General features: G+C 41.5%; 2 protein-coding genes across 2 annotated transcripts in view; one reads left to right on the top strand and one right to left on the bottom strand.

The window, feature by feature from the left end:
• The window catches only part of LOC139461151 (cysteine-rich motor neuron 1 protein-like), a 47,927-nt gene extending 45,929 nt beyond the window's left edge, over positions 1 to 1,998 (top strand). The window contains exon 20 of the mRNA XM_071242710.1: positions 108 to 1,998. Within this exon, the coding sequence (XP_071098811.1) occupies positions 108 to 169 (62 nt within the window). The 3' untranslated portion in view covers positions 170 to 1,998. The remainder of the gene's footprint in view (positions 1 to 107) is intronic.
• A 1,629-nt stretch (positions 1,999 to 3,627) lies between these two features.
• LOC139460654 (WD40 repeat-containing protein SMU1) lies at positions 3,628 to 23,509 on the bottom strand. Its single transcript, XM_071242126.1, has 13 exons — positions 23,466 to 23,509; positions 20,926 to 20,992; positions 18,972 to 19,115; positions 17,930 to 18,082; positions 16,942 to 17,092; positions 15,441 to 15,529; positions 14,009 to 14,149; positions 12,973 to 13,068; positions 11,872 to 11,999; positions 11,056 to 11,157; positions 8,421 to 8,613; positions 6,940 to 7,092; positions 3,628 to 5,384 (listed from the first exon to the last, which is right to left on the bottom strand). The coding sequence occupies exons 1-13, from the start codon at positions 23,489 to 23,491 to the stop codon at positions 5,286 to 5,288; spliced, it is 1,542 nt and encodes a 513-aa protein (XP_071098227.1). The 5' UTR covers positions 23,492 to 23,509; the 3' UTR covers positions 3,628 to 5,285.
• Between the last annotated feature and the right edge of the window lie 55 nt (positions 23,510 to 23,564).

Here is a 23,564-nt window from a genome sequence, read left to right as displayed (position 1 = left end):
ACCTTCCGTTCTCCGGGCGGACGCTCTACCTCTAGGCCACGGAGGCGGTCCCATATATTATAAACAACGTGACACACTGTACATGAGGTTACACTTCTTCTCCACAGTGAGAGTCATCAGATGGCAATGGGCTACTGAGGTCCGGAGAAAACGACGTAGTTTGGAATAACCCGGATGTGAAGAAGTAACCTGGATGTATCTCTGCTCCACCGGACATTGTATATGTGTAACTAGTTCATGAGAAACCAACCGGAAGCCTTCACTACATTGTGGATACTGGGAATGTGATCATTTAAAGCTTGCAAACCATTTTAATTTGTTTCTTGGACAGTAGTATTAAAAATATTGTTGAATGTAACAGCATGAGCTACTCCTCCCACCACAACATATACTGAACAACAAAAGTTCCTGTGACATTGAATAAGATTTAATGCAAAGTTATGTTTTTTACCAAAGTTGAAACAATTTCAGTTTGCAACAGATAAAAGGCTCCTGTAAGTGTTCAAATGGTTTGTTTAATTTGCCATACTGACTTCAGAAAATGAGTGATTTCTTAAAAAAACCATGAACATGACAAAATGTCAATTTACAAATTAACAGCCTGTGTGTCCACCTCTGGTTGTGATGCAAGCAACACATCTTCGTCTCATGGAATGGACCAGGCGTCGCACAAAGTCCTGTGGGATATCTGTCCACATCTGCTGGAGCATGTTTCGAAGTTCCTGGAGTGTCTGCGGACCACGTGGTTGACGTCGAAGGCCCCGATCCATCTCATCCCACATGTGCTCGATTGGTGAGAGATCAGGGAAGCGAGCAGACCAGGGGATGACATTCACTTTCTTTTGTTGAAGAGAATCCTGAACAAGTCGAGCAATGTGAGGCCGGGCGTTGTCATGTAGAAAGGTAATGCCTGGGCCATGACGACGCAAAACACGGAAGAACAACAGGGCCGATGATCTTGTCGCGGTAGCGATGTCCATTGAGATTTCCCTCTACCACTATCAAACGGGTCCTCTGTCTTGCTGTAATCTAATCCCATACCATAACGCTGCCGCCCCCAAACCAATCTTCTTCCATGACTCAATGATTGACGTAACGTTCACATCGACGTCGGTACACTCAAATCTGTCCATCGCTGTGGCTGAGGTGAAAACGAGACGCGTCAGTGAATAGAACTTGTCCCAACTGCATAGTCGTCCAGCGTAGACGTCGTCTGCACCACTGTAGACGTGCTTGAGGGTGGTTTCCTATCAAAATGGGACGTCTGACGGGTCTTCTGGCGACAAACCACTTGCACATCTGAGGCGACCTACGTACGTTTTGTGAAGATATTCGTCGAAGGCCAGGGATACTTCTTGCAGTCACTGCTGCTGGCTGGAATCGATTTCGTAGGTGTGTCATTCGAATCCAGTTGTCTTGTCGATTATTGGTTACGTGTGGCCTGCCACTCCGAGGATGGTCTCTGAATGCATTCGTCTGTTGCCAACGTTGCCATAAACACCAAATGGTGTTTCTGTGGACGTTAAATTGTCTTGCAACATCACGTTGACTCGATCTGCTTCAAGCATACCAATGGCTCGCAGACGCTCATTTTCGGACAGGCGTGGCATTTCGTAATATTGAATAACTGCGTAATTTTGTTGTTTTTCCGAGTGGTTGTTGTCAGCACGATGCTAACCAATGCATATGGAATCCTGTTAACGCGGGTTTTTATACCCATGCTTGTATAAAAGTCAACTTTTGCATGGAATGCATGCTTTTCTGTAGCAGTTGGGTTTTTGTGACTTGATTCCCATGTACCATAATAATGAAAACCAAACTTCACTTGTTTAAAAAATACACTTAAATATTGGTGTCACAGGAACTTTTTTTGTTGAGTATATTTTGCTTGGATGTGACGAAGGCAGTAACAATGGGGACACTATTCAAAGAGAACGAATCATGAATTAAGGATTTTTTAAAAATATAATTTTATAGTGTCATTTTCGTTCATGTTTGCAGTTACTATTACTGTAAATATCCAGGACTATTCCTGACGAATGCATTCCCTGTGTTTCCAATATATACGTGTACATATAAGCAAAGTGCTATACACGGACATAATTTCTGTTACACGGAATGTTCGGTCATAAATACTGTTTTACAACCACCCACAATGATTTCCTATTTTTTAGAAACTGATACTCTAAACTAAAAATTATTAAAATCAGTTACCTTTGTATACTACTCAAAAGAAATTATGGATCACCCGATTCTTTCATATTGGTAAAGTTAATCTGTCATGGCATGAGAGATTAACTATTGTAATATGAAAGAATCAGGTGATCCTTAACTTCTTTTGAGTAGTATAAATATGATGATATATCAACATGGTATATCTTACTTCAGTTCATTGTAATCCAACAAAATGAAAGAAAATCTGGTACATATAGAGATATGAACTTAAAAGCATGAATAGATAGTACATTGCAGCTACCATCGTCTTTCATAGTAATAGTTGTAACTGTAACCATATACTTCCAAATGTTAGAATCGCTGTAAGGAAAACTATTGCTCCCTGACACTCAAAAGGGCGCTGGCGCTTCCCCAATCAATCCCGGTAAAGGCTATCAGGGAGCAATCATTGTACAGAAATGTGTGCATCATGAGATTAAGCTTCTATCACTAATATTTCAAAGGATCTTCGCCACTGCACACACCACACTTGGATAATTACATATTTTGACATTAATTTGTTAAAAATGCTGTCTGTTCTTATTATCGGTAATAAAGTTGTCAAACGTACGTGCTTCTTTTGTTGGAGATTTGGAAACACTTCTAGACCTCAATAATGATCCAGTAGGTTGGGCTTAAGGCAGCACTGAACAATATTTCAGTTATATCACTGCGTGTCAGCTTGATGTGGGAGGAAAGCCAGAAAGACTTAACCACATTGATGTAACCCAGGAGCGCGGTATGGTGGTTAAGAACCACAGGCACCTGGCTGGTGTTCACAAGGCAAGAAACAAAATCAGGTCGAATCTAGGTTTCTTGCACACTGAGTGACCTGCCTCTGCACCAACAACATATTGCAAAGATAAAAAACTTGAACGTAACAATTGTCCTCAGCAATGGGACAACGGCCTGTAAGCAGTCGAGCCTGGACTAGAAAATCCAAGGATCAGTATTGTGGTTGGTTGGTTTGTTGTTTTACGCTGCACTAAGCAATATTCCAGCTATATGAGGGCGGTCTGTAAATAATCGAGTCTGGACCAGACAATCCAGTGACTGATATCATGAGCATCGATCCGCGCAATGGGGATCGATGACATGCATCAACCAAGTCAGCGAGTCTGGCCACCTGATCCGTTTGTCGCCTCTTACGACAAGCATTGTCGCCTTTTACGGCAAGCATGGGTTGCTGAAGACCTATTCTACCCATTTGGGAACAATGACACACAATCGAGCAAGTCACCAAGTCTGACCACCATATCCATTTAGTTACCTCTTCCTACCAGAATAGGTTGCTGGGGACATATTCTAACCTAGAATCCCCTGGAATGAAAACTGTTCTAGTAGACTTGATTCCGACTGGGTGCTTGGATTGGTATCAGGTACTTTACATTAAACACAACATTTGGTCCATTCAATAGTTTATTGTCCCATGATGGTAAAAAGCTAATGATATCAGCAACATCTGGAGATGGACAGGGATGAAGGTCTTTGAAGTTACAACTTACTGTATTTGACGTAATAATAGCCCAGGGCTCTCTCAAAAATTAGAAATAGGGGCTCGTATTAGAATATTATTTTGGTGAAAAAAAAAAACAGAGTTGAAAGATAAATTTTGTTGTTTTGGCTGACAGCATGAAATGTTTATATACGACAGATATATTTTTCCAGAATTTAATTGCCCATAATTAAGGGCGTTATAACACTCGAATGCGTATTATATGCAAATAAATAAGTCTTGTGTACATTGATCAATCAGAAGGGGTGCTAATTGGGATTGTTCACTAGCCAATATATTAGCAAATATCGCCGTGGGCGCTTAGTAGAGCAGGGCGCTTATTATGTCGAATACGGTATGTCTATATCAAAATGTTTCCTGAATAATCTCCTGTGATCAGTAAATAATTACCACTGTACTCAAGTTGGCAGCTCTGACAGAATGAGAACTCATATTTTGTGTCTTCAATAAGAGGAAATCTATCACCTTCAAGTCAATTCCATAGTGAAGGATAAGTTTTCTATAAGTTCTACCTATCAGGAGCCACCAATGTCATCAATGTATCGGCCACAAAGACACTAATAACCAACAACCTACTATGAATTGCAGGTAACACGCCCACTGATCTCAGGGCAATCCATATAATGCAAGGAGTAATATGACGTAAGATGGGGGCTGTATGAGCGACAAGAGACATACTATGCACGATGAGTGATTAATAGCTCAGTTTGTCATAGCAAGTTTATTGCAATCAAACCTTATTTCTAACTTGGACACTCATTTGGTTCAGAAAACTTGGTCAAAAGGTCTCAAGATTATGACCATGGCCTTGTAAAACAAAGCGATCTTAGCGCCACAAAGATCACAGGCCTATGTTAAAGTATGGGAGCTGCGACCACCTTAGCGCTAAGATCACTTTGTGTAATAGGCTTGTATCTGTTTCTTCCATAAGACATGCTGGTCTATTTTATGAGTATATTCAATTACAGTCTGCACATAATTATATTTTCCTCGTCATAAGACGCTTCCTACTTTCTTTCTTAAATGATTATTTCCTGCTGATTCTAACCAGTAATCCAAATCATGATGATACCATTAATTAGTACATACCCCCAACAACCATCATTTCAGTTTTGATGTTTACAGATGAATGATAAAATGTATATTGATAGTATTTTGGCACATCTTACTTCAAGTCGACTGACTGAATGATGTCTTTGATACTGAGCATATTTCAGCCATGCATATGGTTTTGATACATACACTCTGGCCAGTTAAGTGACAAAAGGACTAAATTTGGACCATATTTTTCAGAAATACATGAATATATATTAAGACAATTCAAACTTTCCGAAATGACGTGGAATATTTGTCTGAAGTTTCATGATCCATAGTGTCATTTAAAAATAACAGAAACAGCTTTCTGATGTCAATCACAGAATCTGCCCAGCCGATTGGACATCTCATTGTGTTGTTGCGAATGCTAAAGCAAGCAGTCACAGTTCCTGTTAACAAGGCGTCATTGAAATTGGAAATCTCCCCAGCTCGGAGAACAGATACACAGTCGACACCCAGATCAAGGTTTCCACATTTTCAGAAGTCCATCCTCGGAATATGTTGATATCAAGTTTTGATGAGGATGATGACAGATGCCAATCACGTCCTTTTCATGAACCTGAAACAAGTTTTAGATTACACTTATATTAATTATATCATATGTTGTTTTTCACTCAGCTACAATGTAATATTTGTTTGTCTGTTTGTTGTTTAACGCCGCACTCAGCAATATTCCAGCTATGTGACGGAGACCCGTAAATAATCAAGTCTGGACCAGACAATCCAGTGACTGACATCATGAGCATCAATTCACGCAATGGGGATACGATGAAATGCATCAACAAAGTCAGTGAGCCTGATCACCCAATCCCTTTAGTCGCCTCTTACAACTTCTAAGCTGGGATCCCCACAGTGGCTGCTATGTGTGTTGTTTAAGCTGTTTCAATCTCTTTATACAACCAATCAAGGACCTATTCTAAGCTGGGACCCCCACAGGGGCTGCTGTGTGTGTTGTTTAAGCTGTTTCAACATCTTTATACAACCAATCAAGGACCTATTTTAAGCTGGGATCCCATCAGGGGCTGCTGTGTGTGTTGTTTCAGCTGTTTCAATCTCTTTATACAACCAATCAAGGACCTATTCTAAGCTGGGATCACCACAGGGTTTGCTGTGTGTGTTGTTTCAGCTGTTTCAATCTCTTTATACAACTAATCAAGGACCTATTCTAAGCTGGGATCACCACAGGGGCTGCTGTGTGTGTTGTTCAAGCTGTTTCAATCTCTTTATACAACCAATCAAGGACCTATTCTAAGCTGGGATCACCACAGGGGCTGCTGTGTGTGTTGTTTAAGCTGTTTCAACATCTTTATACAACCAATCAAGGACCTATTTTAAGCTGGGATCCCATCAGGGGCTGCTGTGTGTGTTGTTTAAGCTGTTTCAATCTCTTTATACAACCAATCAAGGACCTATTCTAAGCTGGGATCCCCACAGGGTTTGCTGTGTGTGTTGTTTCAGCTGTTTCAATCTCTTTATACAACTAATCAAGGACCTATTCTAAGCTGGGATCACCACAGGGGCTGCTGTGTGTGTTGTTCAAGCTGTTTCAATCTCTTTATACAACCAATCAAGGACCTATTCTAAGCCGGGATCCCCACAGTGGCTGCTATGTGTGTTGTTTAAGCGTTTTCAACATCTTTATACAAACAATCAAGGACCTATTCTAAGCTGGGATCCCTACAGGGGCTGCTGTGTGTGTTTCTTAAGCTGTTTCAATCTCTTTATACAACCAATCAAGGACCTATTCTAAGCTGGGATCCCCACACAGGCTGCTGTGTGTGTTGTTTAAGCTGTTTCAGTCTCTTTATACAACCAATCAAGGACCTATTCTAAGCTGGGATACCTACAGGAGCTTCTGTGTGCCTTGTTTAAGCTGTTTCAATCTCTTTATACAACCAATCAAGGGCCTATTCTAAGCCAGGATCACCACAGGGGATGCTGTGTGTATTGTTTAAGCTGTTTCAATCTCTTTATACAACCAATCAAGGGCCTATTCTAAGCCAGGATCACCACAGGGGATGCTGTGTGTATTGTTTAAGCTGTTTCAATCTCTTTACACAACTAATCAAGGACCTATTCTAAGCTGGGATCACCCCAGAGGTTCATCTACTCACTGTGAGAGTTCTCTCGAGCTTCCCTGTGGTAACACTGAAGCAGTAGAGCACCATGTCCTCCCCCACGCAGTATATCCACTCCCCATGGGGGGACAGCGACGCACACACAAAGTCTCCACCCTCTCGCTTACCACTGGAGAAACTACGCACAATCTGGAAGTAGCATACATCGATCAATATAATGATACAAACTTGATTCACATACAGAATTTGTTGGTTTGGTATTTCAAGCTAGATCATGGTGGCCTGAAAGTAATCACATCTCATAAACCAGTCATTGACGTTATGAGCAACGACCCATGGCAAACAAAAAACAATTTTCTCATGAGACAGGACTAACAATATTGAAACCATGATGATGTCACACTATTGTTCTCCCTGCTGATTCTGAGCCAAGAATTCACAATCCATTTTGAGTGAGTGAGTGAGTTGGGTTTAAAGCCGCTTTTAACAGTATTCCAGTTAAATCTCGGCGTGTCAGCTTAATGTGGGAGGAAAGCCCGAAGTGATGCAGGTCTCAGACATTTACCACTTCTCTTGATGTGCTGTAGGAACAATGAACATTACATGTCCCTTTGGCATCTTCCCGAGGCAAGAGAGTTAACTGACTTTAAAAGTCCAGTTTCCACCCTTGCCGAACTAGGCCGGAATTCCTGGGCTCGACCGTAGCGCCACCAGTGGTTATAACGAGTTATGTCCCTTCTAAGCCTCTCCTATGGGCCATTTCAAACAAAATGGCAGCGTCCAGTCAAGACGATCTGCTCGATAATCAAGATCTATATTGTGATAAAACGGGTCTTACATCGTGAAGTGCATTAAATCATGCGAGCACCTGGATTAAAACATGAAAAGGTTTCGAAAATATCTGCTGAAAACGAGTTGGTGGTGCACATACTTTGCAAATCCTGCAATCGAACGAAATCTGAAAGACAGTTTACACACCGGATTTTAATTTCATAACGCGATTTTGATTGGACTATGCATAGACTCATTAGTCCGGCCAAAATGTAACTCCCTTATACCAGCCTAGTCCGGCAAGGGTGGAAACTGGACTTTCATAGTCAGTTAACTCTCTTGCCTCGGGAAGAGGGAGTGAGTATGGTTTTACGCCTCTTTTAGCAATATTCCGGCAATATCACGGCGGGGGACACCAGAAATTGGCTTCACACATTGTACCCATGTCGGGGATCGAACCCGAATCTTCGGCGTAACGAGCAAACGCTTTAAGCACAAGGCTACCTGACCGCCCTGCCTCGGGAAGATGTCCCTTGGGATGCAGTATATATTTTTTAGCTTCCATTCTGTACATTTGCGTATACTGGACGCACGTTTGTGTGTCCCCTAAAACCATGAACCTGTAATCAAAATGTGCACATAAAATAGCCAGAACAATCGGCAGCTCTTGAACTATTTCGGCATGCTTGAGTCTGATATCCCTGTGCACTACTGGATAAGCGTTTGATCTCCCACAGCCTACATACCTGGCCCTGCAGGTTCATGATGACGACAGTGTTGGATCTGTTACACACAATGAACTGCTCTACATTTCTGGGCAGCGGGTGGACGCTGTGCACTGTGATGTCGGTACCGGTTGTACCCCCGAGGGACTTAAAGGTGCTCTGGCACTCTGTTGACTTGACATTCCACACTTTCACTGTACCGTCAGAACTTGCACTGAAAATGTCAGGGTGAAATAACTGGACTTCAACAGAGAAGATGTATGGTGTTGGAAACTAAGTTAGGGCAGGGTCCTTGGGGTTTGCCACTATAGCAGAAGTACAGATAAGCATGTTTTTGCATAAAATACCCTCCCAAAACTATTCAAAACCCATTTACTTTCAATTAACTTCCGTACAGAAACGCATGCATTAAATGAAAAACTCAATTGTTTGAAGACAGCACGCGTAAATACCCAAATGAAGCTTTTTCAGCATGCGTAAAACGGAGCTAATTTCAGACACAAAATGAGCTAATTAACTTTCTGAGCCTATATATAGAACCGTTATATACATCTCAAACATTATTACATTTTTTTTAAATCTCAAAAGCCTACTCATTTTTGGAAAAAACAATTAAAATAGTGAATAGATGAGTGAAAAAAATATTGGTTACCCAATGAAAAATGTAATAACCCAATTAAAATAGAAACCTTCGAGTAAAAACGCAATTGCTCAAAAGGTTATCTGGAACTCTGGATACCTAAACTCGAATTGCCAAGTCTTAAAACACACCAATCCCTTTCCAACCAACCTGTATCTGCAGGTGGGTAAGATTTTGTATTTAATAGATCAGTGACTTCCCCAATCTTTGACATTCAACATTAGGGTTATGGAAGGGCCAATTGACTTGCATGCTTAATTTCCATCACTGATGTGTATTCAATCATTTCAATAATTTTGCCCAGAAATTAAACAACTCCACTGATGATAAATAGTGGAAATATATTTAAAAATAGGTCAGAGAATGTCTACTGCTACACAAAGATCTGAGAACATCCAATTACAGGCCAAGTCAGAACTACCTTTCATCCAACCAATCAGAGTTTTGCACACGAGATCGAGGAAGAGAAAGTCTGTATGTGTCTTATAGTCAAGCAGCCTCGAAAAGGTTAACATGGGGCATTCTGAACAACAGTTATGAACTGTACGACAGACTCTGAATGCTAGACATTGTCTATCTCTCGTTTTGACGGATAACATTTGAAACAGAAGAGACTTTTCACAGCCCGTGGGAAGTACCACCATCTTCTAGGCATTCCAGGATTATATTTTGTTCACTGTGAATCAAGAACTTTGTCAAAATATCTTTAAAACGTTGTCAGGAATGAATATCGCCATTTGAACTCGTGCTGTAAACCACGTCGAGAAAGCTGCATTCTGATTACATAATGTTGACTTGTTTGTTATTTCAATTATAGAATGGCGACACACTGGATAACTGAGGATGATATATTGCATGTAGAACTTTCTCCTGTAATACTGCTCGATATTACCAGATGTTTTTGTCATCAGTATCTGTTGAATATATCGTGTTTTTATTCAGAGATTTCTAGGAGAGGGGAGACGTCCATGTTGGTAAATGCAGGTTGTCAGCAATCCATGTTAACAACTGAGTTTGCATGTGTAAGAGACCTTCCACTCTCAGGGCAGAGACTGTAAATCTTGAATTAATGAACCTCAGACTTAGCTAAGGGCAAGTTCATTGTTTTCATTTCTAATTTTTTTTCGAATTATTTTTTATCCCTCAAAGGATACTATTTTGTGTTTTGTTTGGACAGCTTACTGTCCTACAGTGGGCAGTACTATATAAGTTATGTACTCGATGTAAAATATATGTAACAGTTTTATTTATATACAATGTACATCAATTTCACTATATGTAGTTATCAAGTTTCTCCACCACAAAACTGAAATTCTCCCATGAATTTGGAAAATACTCGATTTTGATTGGTCAATCAGAAGTACCAAATCACAATAAACCCCCTCTGCTTGAAACAGCCCATTTGATGGCCACATCACTGCAGAAGCTAATATTAGCAGAATAGTATTTCTTTTACAGTGACTGTCGGTAGGCATATCTAAATAACTATATACATACACTTATAGGCTACAAAATCCAAAGTTGAGGTTACTACAATATTCAAAGGATGTGTGGCAATACCGGTACATTTCACACAGAAAAAAAGTATCGAAATCTACAAAGAGAATGTATGAGGACAACAGGCAGCTTGCTATTTGGTGCTTTTCTAAATACTACTGTGATGTCATATCTTTCGAGTCACCACAAGCGATATGACGTCATAATAGCGACATGCGGTGTAAAACAAAATCTTTGCAAGTCTTGCTTAGTTTTCTTAAGGAGTGCCCACCTCATGTTAGCTTACAAAGTTCCAGGTTAAATATACAGGTAACCTTGCTCTACATGAAAAACACAGTGTGTTTATCTCCTTAGCAGCATACATAACAATGTATAATATGTACTTCAATATATCTTACTGATCTATAGACGCTGTCAACACAATGATCCTCGGCAGTATTGAACATGATGGCGACTTATTAACAACACATTTGCAACATTAAATTGACGAAGAAAACAAGAGAGCTAGGGTCAAGTTACCTGATAATATGATGGCCATCAGGTGTGAACACTGCATCGTTAACAAATGACGTGTGGCTTCTGAACTCCTTCAGCGTTTTACCTGATTTCAAACCATGTACTCTGAAAACAAATAAACAAATTTACACTTACACAATGTAAGGTGATGAGTAAGTGAGTGAGTTTGGGTTTAACGCCGCTTTTAACAGTATTCCAGTTATATCACAGCGTGTCTGCTTAATGTGGGAGGAAAGCCTGAAGTGATGCAGGTCTTAGACGTTTACCACTTCGGTGAAACCCACAAGCACGGGTATGGTGCTGACAAACCTTGAAACATAATCGGAGCGAACCGGGACTCAAACCCACAATCATAGGTTTCTGGTGTTCCCGAGGGATACAACTCTGCAGTGAATCCTGGTGCCTTAGAGGACTGGGTAACCCATGCCCTCTTGTAAGGTGTTGAAAGGAGTTTAATCATGTTCAAGATTATTGGACTTACATAGAGTGTGCATTGGTACAACTCTAGACTTAATGCCGGTTTTATGGTGCTAACATGGATAACCCATTAAGACATAGTAAACTGACTCTGAGCCGACCAATCCTTCTTTTGTTTTCTTCTTGCTACCAGGCAGAGCAACAACAAGAACCATCTTTTAACACCTTTTGTTATGACCAACCAAATACGATCTTCGTTCTCAGGGCAGACACATTATCCACTACACCACAGAGGTGGTCTACACAAAATATAACCTAGCCAAAAGTACAGTAAATATCTAATACATTTTCATCTAAATGTTCAAAAACTGGTTGGGATGAATATTGATGAGAACCACGTACCTGATGGTCTGGTCAAAGGAAGCACTGAGGAGCTGGCTGTTGTCCCTGGCAAAGGTGATGGAGGTCACGCCCTTGTTGTGTGCCTTCTCAAACTTCCGGAGACACTGGCCAGTCAGGATCTTCCACACCTGAAGTCAGACACAGTAGTCACTAAGCCATGATTAGGACTCTGTATTGCCAAAACATTAGGACTGCTATATATTGTGATACTGGTATCTGTAGCGTGATACATATTGCGATACATTGGGAGCCAAAGTGTTTGACAGTGACTGACCCTGATTGTACATGCAGATCCTATTTTCTACATACTAAAGTAAATATTGCTCAACATGGTCACAGCCCGTGAAGATCCGGGGTAGAATAGGTCTGCCCACCACATCCTTTCCATTGCCTCCCACAAAATACTGTCAGTGGCCAACATGGCGCCCTGATTTACTTGTCCTGCTAAAGTCTCAGACTGAGAGACAGTGAGACTCATCTTTATCTACCCTTCCTGCTAAACTCTCAGAGTGAGGGAGACACATCTTAGTCCACCTGTCAACCTAAAGTCGTAAACTGACACAGAGTGAGTGAGTGAGTGAGTGAGTGAGTGAGTGAGTGAGTGAGTGAGTGAGTGAGTGAGTGAGTGAGTGAGTTAGTTGGGTAGAGCGTCGCTTTTAACAGTATTCCAGTTATATCACGGTGAGTCAGCTTAATGTGGGAGGAAAGCCTTAAGTAGTGCAGTGTCAGACGTTTACCACTTGGTGAAACCCACGGACTCAGGTATGGTACTGACAAACCTAGAAACATGTGGCGAATCGGGATTCGAACCAAAAAAGGGGCAGGTAGTGTAGTGGTTAAAGCGTTCGCTCGTCACACCGAAGTCCCAGGTTCGATTCCCGACATGGGTAGGTACAATGTGTGAAGCACATTTCTGGTGTTCACTGCCGTGTTATTGCTGGAATATTGCTAAAAGCAGCGTAAAACCATACTCACTCACTCAAACCCATAATCACAGGTTTCTGGCATGCCCAAGGGACGCAATTCTGCACAGCAAATTGCGGTGCCTTAGACGACTGGGCCAGCCGTGCCCCTCCAACTGACACAGAGTGAGATACTCACCTTTATCTTTCCATCCTGGGCCCCGGTAGCCAGCATCTCAGAGTCCCTGCTGAAGCTCATACACAACACTGCATCATCCATCATCATGAAGTTATCCTGAAGCAGGAAGTGAAGGTTAGGTGAAATGGGGTTTAACGTCGCGTCCAAGATTATTGCACTTATATAGCGACGTGCATGCACGTGTGTGTGTGTGTGTGTGGCTGCTTGTACTAGTCCAGACTGATGCCGATTTATAGTGCTAGCTCACCGAGATACCATGCCGCAGTTTAACATGAATACCCCACTCAGACACAGTTTACTGACTCCGAGCCGACCAGTAGTTGTTTTAACCCCTTAATGCGGAGCCCCAGACAGGGTAACAAAAAGTACGATCTTTTAACGTCTTTTGGTATGACGCGGTCAGGGATCGAACTCCGGACCTTCTGCTCTCCGGGTGGACGCTCTACCACTGGACCACGGAGGCGGTCTCATGAAGCAGGAAGCACTGCCATTAACACCATCAGGTATCACCTTGATTTACTGATTTGTCCGACCACAGCCAAACGATACCAACGATAATGAAATAAAATAAAGATAGTTCAAATCTATTTTAATCTGCTATCCCAGCTTTGATGGATTAGAAAAAGAGAGAGATAAGTACATAAAACATACAAACTTAGAGTAACAGTCCCTGAATCCATTCATGTTGTAAAGGGAACCAACATTTTCGGATTGAAGTAAATATGGTTATGTCACCATGTAACTGAAGAAAAATTTAACATCATGAACCTAAAAAAGCATCAGCCTTTAACACTGAGCCACATGTGTCCATGACAGCTGCAGAGGGATACCCTGCCAAAGTTTGAGAGGTTATTAGCATAAATGAGGTGATATAAGTATGGTGCTGACAATCCGAGAAATAGAAGCAGGGTGAATATGGTAATCATCCAACAATCATTGGTTTCTGGCATGCCTAAGGGACACAACTCTGCACAACAAATTGCAAACGTTTAGATGACTGGAGCACCTGTGCTCCCAGTGCAAACTTGAAGCTCACCTGTGCTTGATATCTCAAATCCTTCCTGATCTTGCCGGTAGTGAAGTTCCACACCTCGATAAAGCCGTCCACAGACCCAGTCACAAGGTACTGACCATCGGGGGAAAACCTTGCACACTCCACATGGGCCTTCTGACCAAACTGTAACACATGCATCAGACATAGCCATAAGACAGTCACTACTTAGTCTTTACATACCCATGAAGAATCAGGTTAGAATTATCTTCCCGAGGCAAGAGAGTTAACTGACTTTAAAAGTCCAGTTTCCACCCTTGCCAAACTAGGCTGGAATTCTTGGGCTCGATCGTAGCGCCACCAGTGGCTATTACGAGTTATGTTCCTTCTTAGCCTCTCCTATGGACCAATCAGATTCCACCTCTCGTATCACTTGCATTTGTTACAAACAAAATGGTGGCGCCCAGTCAAAACGATCTGATTGATAATCAAGATCTATATTGTGATAAAACGGGTCTAACATAGCGAAGTACATCAAATCGCGAGAGCACCATGATTAAAAACATGAAAAGACTTGGAAAATATCTGTCGACAACGAGTTGGCGGTGCACATGCTTTGCAAATCCTGCAATCGACAGAAATCTGCACAACATTTTACAAACCGGATTTCGATTTCGGTGCGTGATTTTGATTGGACTATGCATAGACTCGTTAGCCCAGCCAAAATGTAGCTCCATAATACCAGCCTAGTTTGGCAAGGGTGGAAACTGGACTTTTATAGTCAGTTAACTCACTTGCCTCGGGAAGATGGGTTAGAATAGCAAATCTTCAGCAAATGGAGACTATGCTTGTCATAAAGGGCGACTAACGGGATCAGGTGGTCTGAATATTGCCGAGTGGGTCGTTAAACAAACTAGCAAGCAAACCAGGGCTCCGTTTCACAATAACATCAATCTGATTCATGTGTAATTGTGACCCGTGAAGATCCGGGATAGAATAGGCCTTCAGTAACCCATGCTTGACATGAAAGGGGACTATGCTTGTCATAAGAGGAGACTAACGGGTTCAGGTGGTCAGACTCGCTGACTTGGTTGATGCATGTCATCGTATCCCAAATGCGTGGATCGATGCTCATGATGTCAGTCACTGTGTTGTCTGGTCCACTCGTTTATTTACAGACCACCATCATATAGCTGGAATATTGCTGAGTGTGGTGTTACAGAATAATTACAACTAAGGATGAGAGTTATCTCCCTTTCATCACTTGGGACTCAGTGACACTTACAATCGGGTAATGAATGAGTAAGTTGGATTTTACACCACTTTTAGCAATTCTCCAGCAATATTGGCACCAGAAAATGGCTTCACACATTGTGCCCATGTGGGGAATCGAACCCGGGCCTTTAGCAATGACAAGCGAACGCCTTTACCATTAGGCTACCCCACTGCCCCATTAGGGCTATGAAAAGATGCCTACCTTGATTGTCTTGCTGAGCTGTGTGGGATATTTCTCCTCTTCCTGTTCCTTGACTGCAGCCTTGCCTCGGAAAACATCAATAGTTGTTCCTGAAATAAAGGATCATGTATGTATTATCAAATAAAATAGGGTAGATACTTAAATGTGGACTGTGGCCCTGGGAACACAATAATAGTTGTAGCTGGAATAGAGGACAATGGTATTATCAGATGGCGAGGCTCGATTGAAGGAAAATTATGTAAATTGCACCAGGTGCATATCGACATGAAAACCAAGTTGCACAAAACAAAACCAGGTTGCACAGAACAAAACAAGGTTGCACCCTGGTCCCATAAATTTATCAGAGTTGAAACATAGGCAGGTTTGTAACCAGTGTCACATCAATTAATGACACATTGCTGCAAAATGCAATAGGAACATGTGCTCACAGTTTGATGATGTCATTCATAAGAAAGTATGACATATTACACAGAAGACAGGGGTTAGTGATGTTTGTTTGTTTGTTTGTTTGTTTGTTTGTTTGTTTGTTGTTTAGTGCCACACTCAGCCATATTCAAGCTATATGACGGTGGTCTGTAAATAATTGAGTCTGGACCAGACAATCCAGTGATTAATATCATGAGCATTAATCCACGCAATTGGGATCAATGACATGCATCAACCAAGTCAGCGAGCCTGACCACCCGATCCCGTTAGTCGCCTTTTACGACAAGCATAGTCGCCTTTTATGGCAAGCATGGGTTGCTGAAGACCTATTCTACCCCGGAATCTTCACGGGTCGGGTTAGTGATGTGATGTGGTAAATAAAGTTTACAAGTATTGAGTGTGTTCAATGGTTGAATTTGTGGCGACAAGTAAGTCCGCCCCAAATCTTAAAATATTTGACATGAACTTGGTGCATGTAGACATAAATATTAGGTTGCACATTTCAATAATTGGTTGCACATGTACATATTTTACATAGCTGAATCGAGCCCTGGATCATGTGGCTAAAAAAAATAGTAGTCTTGGTTCTCTGGCACCACCCACATCATCATAAAGTCCACTGCACGTTTCGTTTTTATTTCCATTTAAAAAAAAAAATTCCTTATACTTAAAAACAATGCGATCGAAAATATCACACAGTTACTTCTCTTTACATGCGCACTGCTTTACTGCGTACCCCATGTTATGGTCATGGCGGCAATAGGAATTTGCATGCTTGTTTATGTAGGGAGGCCCTTTCCCAGGTTGTTGGTACACAACTGTCTATTTGGTTACATGGTAGTTTGAACAAGCAAAAAAAAAGAAATAGACTGTCCGCCCCAACTATATTTTCAATAGCCATTGCCTGAGAACCAATTCTTTTACATTTTAATCTTAAGATACAATCTTGTGGACAGCTGCTAAATCTGACGAGGATGCGAATTGGCCTACTGAGAACCAATTCTTTTACATTTTAATCCTAAGATACAATCTTGTGGACAGCTGCTAAATCTGACGAGGATGTGAACTGGCCTACCTGGAGGCAGAAGACCCTGGTGCTGCTGCCACTTGAGGGCCTGACCCAGCAACGCCAGGAGACGAGACGGTGGTACCACGTTCACCTCCCCGGCGAGAGCTGTTGCAATGGCATTACGTCGCTTTTCTTTTGTTTGTCCCTCTGGATAAGCCTAAGGGGAAAAGGGGAAGAAGAATTATAAAGGTGATCATTATAGTATCTGCCAACAAGAATACTCATCAATAAAAGATGTATTCATATGTTCATAATATTCCATGTGTTTGTTTGTTTGTTGTTTAACACTGCACTCAGCAATATTCCAGCTATATGACAACTTCATTTTACAAACAGGTCGGTTTAGTTTGGCATTTCCTGCATATTTTCACTATCTTTAGCGTGGATTATCTTTTCTCCCACTTTTTGATGTGTTAATCTGTATAGCCCAACTATGGGAGCAACTTACTAGACACTTCCCTCTCAAAAATAACGTTGTCCAATGTACGAGGGTCATCAAGTTTCGAGCACATATTTGAATCTTCAGAAATGACGTCATGACAGAACAATGTCTTATCAAGAAATAAACCATGCTTTGTTCGTCATTGTTCTTTGCGATTTATAAATCTACCTTATGTTAATAAGACACCGTGGTCTAGTGGTAGAGCATCTGTCAGGAGAGCGGAAGGTCCGGAGTTTGATTCCCAGCCAGGTCATACCAAAAGATGTTAAAAGATGGTACTTGTTGTTACCCTGTCTGGTGCTCGGCATTAAGGGGCTAAAACAAGGGCTGGTCGGCTCGGAGTCAGTATACTGTGTCTGAGTGGGGTATTCATGTTAAACTGCGGCATGGCATCTCAATGGGCTAGCACTATAAAATTGGCATCAGTCCAAACTAGTACAAGCAGCCACACACACACACATGCATGCACGTCGCTATATAAGTGCAATAATCTTGGACGCGACGTTAAACCCCATTTCACCTCACCTTATATTAATAAATAAGGGGACCAACCTCTCTGGGGTCAAAGTAGGACCTGGACAGCATGTTCTCCAGATGGATGTATCTGTCCGGCTGGTTGTGCTTCAACATGATCATGGGGTCGGTCTGACGGAGCAGCGACCTCGCAGCTCCCAGCTCACGCAACTCAATCAGCTCCAGGACAATCTGAAATAATCACAGAAACAGGGATAAGTCAGCTCAAGAGTATTTCTTTCCATGACAAATTTCAATAATACTTATCCTGACTCATACTAACTGCTTATCTCTTCTTATTCCTGAAAGGTTGTGGAAACTTCCTGCGCTGTGTTCTAGTGCTAGTGTTAGTTTCTAACTGATGGACAGTATTGTTGTGCCCTGATCTACCTGTTCATACAGCTCTATGACCAGTGCTAGTTTCTAACTGATGGACAATATTGTTGTGTCCTTATCTACCTGTTCATACAGCTCTATGACCAGTGCTAGTTTCTAACTGATGGACAATATTGTTGTGTCCTTATCTACCTGTTCATACAGCTCTATGACCAGTGCTAGTTTCTAAATGATGGACAATACTGTTGTGCCCTGATCTACCTGTTCATACAGCTCTATGATCAGTGCTAGTTTCTAACTGATGGACAGTATTGTTGTGTCCTGATCTACCTGTTCATACAGCTCTATGACCAGTGCTAGTTTCTAACTGATGGACAATATTGTTGTGTCCTTATCTACCTGTTCATACAGCTCTATGACCAGTGCTAGTTTCTAACTGATGGACAATATTGTTGTGTCCTTATCTACCTGTTCATACAGCTCTATGACCAGTGCTAGTTTCTAACTGATGGACAGTATTGTAGTGTCCTTATCTACCTGTTCATACAGCTCTATGACCAGTGATAGTTTCTAACTGATGGACAGTATTGTTGTGTCCTTATCTACCTGTTCATACAGCTCTATGACCAGTGCTAGTTTCTAACTGATGGGACAATATTGTTGTGCCCTGATCTACCTGTTCATACAGCTCTATGACCAGTGCTAGTTTCTAACTGATGGACAATATTGTAGTGTCCTTATCTACCTGTTCATACAGCTCTATCAGCTTGTTGTCGGGCAGCTTTAGCGTCTGTATAGCCTGCAGCACGGTGTCCCAGTGACCGCTGTTAATGTCACTCACAAAACTGTCCACCGAGTCTACTGTGTTCAGTGAGATCCCACTCTCCTCCTGGAACAGATTACATCAACTGTAGAATACACGCACAAAGATGATGCTTTGCCAACGGGAGGCAACACCTCAAATCAGAAAATAAAACATACACAGCTTGATATTTTTATTATTTGCCTGGGTCCTGTTGTACAAAACAACCTTAGCGCTACGACTGTCGTAAGTCTATGTTAAGGTAAAGGAGTTACGATCACCTTAGCGCTAAGATCGCTTTGTACAACGGCACCCTGACCAATCTATGTTTGGATTAAAAAAATACAGCTACAAAAAAAAAAAAAATTAGTCTGTGCAAAAAACGTGTGAGTCTACTTGCCTCCATTTGCCTCTTTATATCATTGTATGCACATTTAAGTGTTATAGTATGGACTATTGTCAGCAAATCTTTCTAGACAGCATTTTTACTCATCTCGTCCACTAGCCTTATCATTAAAGTCTTGTTTCCACCCTTGCCACATCAACAGTCGCAGACGTAACGTGTACGTGTGACGGCTCTGCCGTCTCTTGTACACGAGACGGGTGCGGTCCGCAGTACTCAGTGAAGCGCTTGATCAAGCCCACTTTCCTGTGCTTTATATGATTGGACTATCACACGTGTCGAAGAAAATTACACAAAATCAACACACTCGACTGGTACACCTTCGCATGGAAGTGATTTGCCACTGCCTGTCTTTGTTGACACAAATATGTCTTTTTCATATTTTAAAACCCCCAACGATTGCCTATGATTTTGTGTCAGGGATGAAGTCGCGAATGTGTTCCTTATCTGAGCGATCAGGTGCAGTGTTCGAAATAGGTGAGGTGAAATTGGGTTTAACGTCGCGTCCAAGATGATTGCACTTATATAGCGACGTGCATGCAAGTGTGTGTGTGTGTGGCTGCTTGAACTAGACCGGACTGATGCCGATTTATAGTGGTAGCCCACTGAGATACCATGCCGCAGTTTAACATGAATACCACACTCAGACACAGTATACCGACTCCGAGCCGACCAGTCATTGCTTTAACCCTTGATGCTGAGCGCCAGACAGGGTAACAACAAGTACCATCTTTTAACGTCTTTTGGTATGACGCGGCCGGGGATTGAACCCGGGACCTTCCACTCTCCGGGCGGACGCTCTACCACTAGACCACGGAGGCGGTCCAGTGTTCAAAATAAGTTCCAGCCTGTAGGCTGGGGCAGGTATATCTTGTGTCAGACCTGTAGCTATGTGTCCTTATGGCCTGCAGTAAATTTACATCTCAATTTACTTGTCACAATAAGCCGTAGTTATTTATAAGAGGGCCTGAAGATTTTAGTCACTGGGCTCGCAGCTTCTTATGTCTGTGCTTCCACATAGCAGCCAGGCATTTTCTTTTATGTCAAAAACATGTATAGGGTCTAGAAACATACTTATCTGCCCTTAATTGGCAAGCGCTAAGCAGCAGATTTTGCCTCGATTAGAATTTCCAGCGCATGCACAATCCAGTAGTTTGCAACAATTTCCTTTTGTCACTTTTGGATTAGCACAAGGGTATTAATCATGTTAATTCAAGCATTGTTCTCATTCACCAAAGTTTCTACATGCCATTTTATAATATTGATTATTTAGCTTTTCTTACAAATACTATCTTTTAACTAATGTTAATAGATTTACGTCTTTAAATATTTAACTTAAATACCCACATGTGTAAAAACTAGTGGGTAACAGAAATTTGAATACCCATATAGAATTACTGATACCCAGTGATTTTCAAATGCATGGGTAAAATACCCACAACACCAAAAGCTTATCTGGAGCTCTGCTATAGTGTACTGGACATTTGTCATTACCTGTAATATGGAGAGGGTTCTCAGGAGGTTGTTTTCTTTCAGGTACTGCTCAATGAGCCTCACAACACTGAAATGAAACACAATCATTTTCTTATAAAACTTCGAAAATGGATAGTTTCAAAATGAAACATATCAAAACACACAGACAAAATGTTGACCTGTTAGAATCCAGATAAACGTACAAGTTAAAGGGCTCTCTTGCATGGAGCCAATTTTCAGTCCTGACTTTGTAAATAGTTGCACGTTTGAAAACAGAGACATAGTCACTGTGTTAATAAATTATGACAAGAATGCAGTTTACCGAGGATATCGTATAGCTCTAATTGGCTCTGGTTCTATGATCTGGCATACCTCTTTGATCCTTGCGGGTTAGTTTTGTTAAGCTAGGTTACCAAAATTTTATTCTTGGTCCTTGGATACCCTTTCCTGTCAAGCACCTTTTATGAATATTAGGGTTTGACAACCCTTTCCAATCAAAAACACCTACATGAGTCTTAGGGTTGGGCAGCCCTTGCGAAACTTTAGTTTTGCTGTTGATTGTATAGTACATGTTAATGTGCTCAATGATCTAAAATATTTTGCTTAAACAGACACTAGAAAAACATACTTCACCTTTAACATTGACGGACTTGGACCTTTACTCAAAACAGCTGTGATACATCATACTGTGCATACTTTTTCGGATTTCAGTTAGTGTTGCATGGACAACATCTTCCTGAGGCAAGAGAGTTAACTGACTATAAAAGTCCAGTTTCCACCCTTGCCGAACTAGGCTGGTATTATGGAGTTACATTGTGGCTGGACTAACGAGTCTCTGCATAGTCCAATCAAAATTGAACACCGAAATTGAAATCCGGTTCGTAAACTGTCGTGCGGATTTCGGTCGACTGCAGTATTTGCAAAACATGTGCACCGCCAACTCGTCAGCAGATATTTTCCAAATCTTTTCATGTTTTTAGTCAAGGTGCTCACGTGATTTGATGCATTTCGTGATGTAAGACCCGTTTTATCACAATATAGATCTTGATTATCATTCAGATCGTCCTGACTGGGTCCCAACATTTTGTGTGAAGCAAACGCAAGTGATACGAGAGGTGGAATCTGATTGGTCCATAGGAGAGGCTTAGAAGGGACATAACTGGTAATAGCCACTGGTGGCGCTACGGCCGAGCCCAGTAATTCCAGCCTCATTCGGCAAGGGTGGAAACTGGACTTTTAAAGACCGTTAACTCTCTTGCCTCAGGAAGATGCATGGACAATGGTAAGGGTAAACTCATGTTGCAAGCTTTAGGCAGGCTAGGCTAATGAGTTAATCTAGATAGCCAACACTTTATCACATGACCCCAGGCACTATCATCAATAATTAGTGCATGTTTACCATGTGATCAGCACTTGGTTGTTTACCTTTAGGCGCTCATGCAGTAGCAATTTTCTCTTCAAAACTCTAAACTTTATACAAATTTTCGGATTTTCCTCAAATTCTACAGAACCGAAGGATCATTTGCACAGAAAGAGGTACCAAAATCGAGTAGTCAGGCTGGCTGACTTGGTTGATGCATTTCATCATATTCCATTTAGATTCCAGGGTAGAATAGGTCTTCAGCAACCCATGCTTGCCGTAAAAGGTGACTATGCTTGTCGTAAAAGGCAACTAATGGGATCGGGTGGTCAGGCTCGCTGACTTGGTTGATGCATGTCATTGATCCAAATTGCGTGGATCGATGCTCATGATATTAATCACTGGATTGCCTGGTTCAAACTCAATTATTTACAGACCGCCGTCATATAGCTAGAATATTGCTGAGTGTGGCGTTAAACAACAAACCAACCAACCAAATCATATCCCATTTGCATGGACCAATGCTCATATTGTCAATCACTGGATTTTCTGGTCCAAACCTGATTATTTACAGACCACCATCATATAGCTGGTATATTGCTGAGTGTGGCGGTAAACACAAACTGACCCTAAATATCGTAGAGACAGGCCGAAAGATCAGTGAAATAAGAGCCACAGCCAGCAGCCTGAGTCAGTTAGCGCAATAAAAACTACATCCAGTAAACTGCATTGTTGCCTTCAAATTATGGGTTAAGGAATTTGCATAGTGAGAGATAATACATGTTTCCGCTGCATGTCGGTGGGTTAACGACTTAAAATCAAAATATATGCCAGTTATCCCCCTTTGACAAGGGGTTTCTGAATTAAATAAGACAATACTCATCATGAATAGATTTATCGTGCAGATCAGGGCAGATATGACACGTGATGCATGCATCAGGTTGTTGTGGTCACTCTGATCAGAGTGAAAAGAACATATTCATAATATTCAAGGCAACTTCAATGCCATGCATCCTTCCAAAACAATGCCGGCGTCTCCGTGCCGGTTATTGCCTGTTTGCAAAAAAATCGCTATTTTGGAAAACATCCTGACGCTTGTGAAAAGAGTCGTGCAAAACATAGTTTGGGTTGGATTTGTCTATAAATTAAAGTAAATATACGCATGACACGCGTCATTCAATACAATTATAGTCATACTTACTCTGCTGACTCGATTTCCACCGCCATGTTTCTTTACGATCTCGAACAAATGCGTTGCATCTCGGAAGGTCTCGCTTTCAAGTCATGTGATGAACAAAAT

Source organism: Haliotis cracherodii, unplaced genomic scaffold, assembly GCF_022045235.1.
Source record: "Haliotis cracherodii isolate W230 unplaced genomic scaffold, xgHalCrac1.p SCAF_14, whole genome shotgun sequence".
NCBI lineage: Eukaryota > Metazoa > Mollusca > Gastropoda > Lepetellida > Haliotidae > Haliotis > Haliotis cracherodii.
The sequence above is the reverse complement of the archived record's forward strand: the minus strand, read 5'-3'. Positions and strand labels throughout refer to the sequence as shown.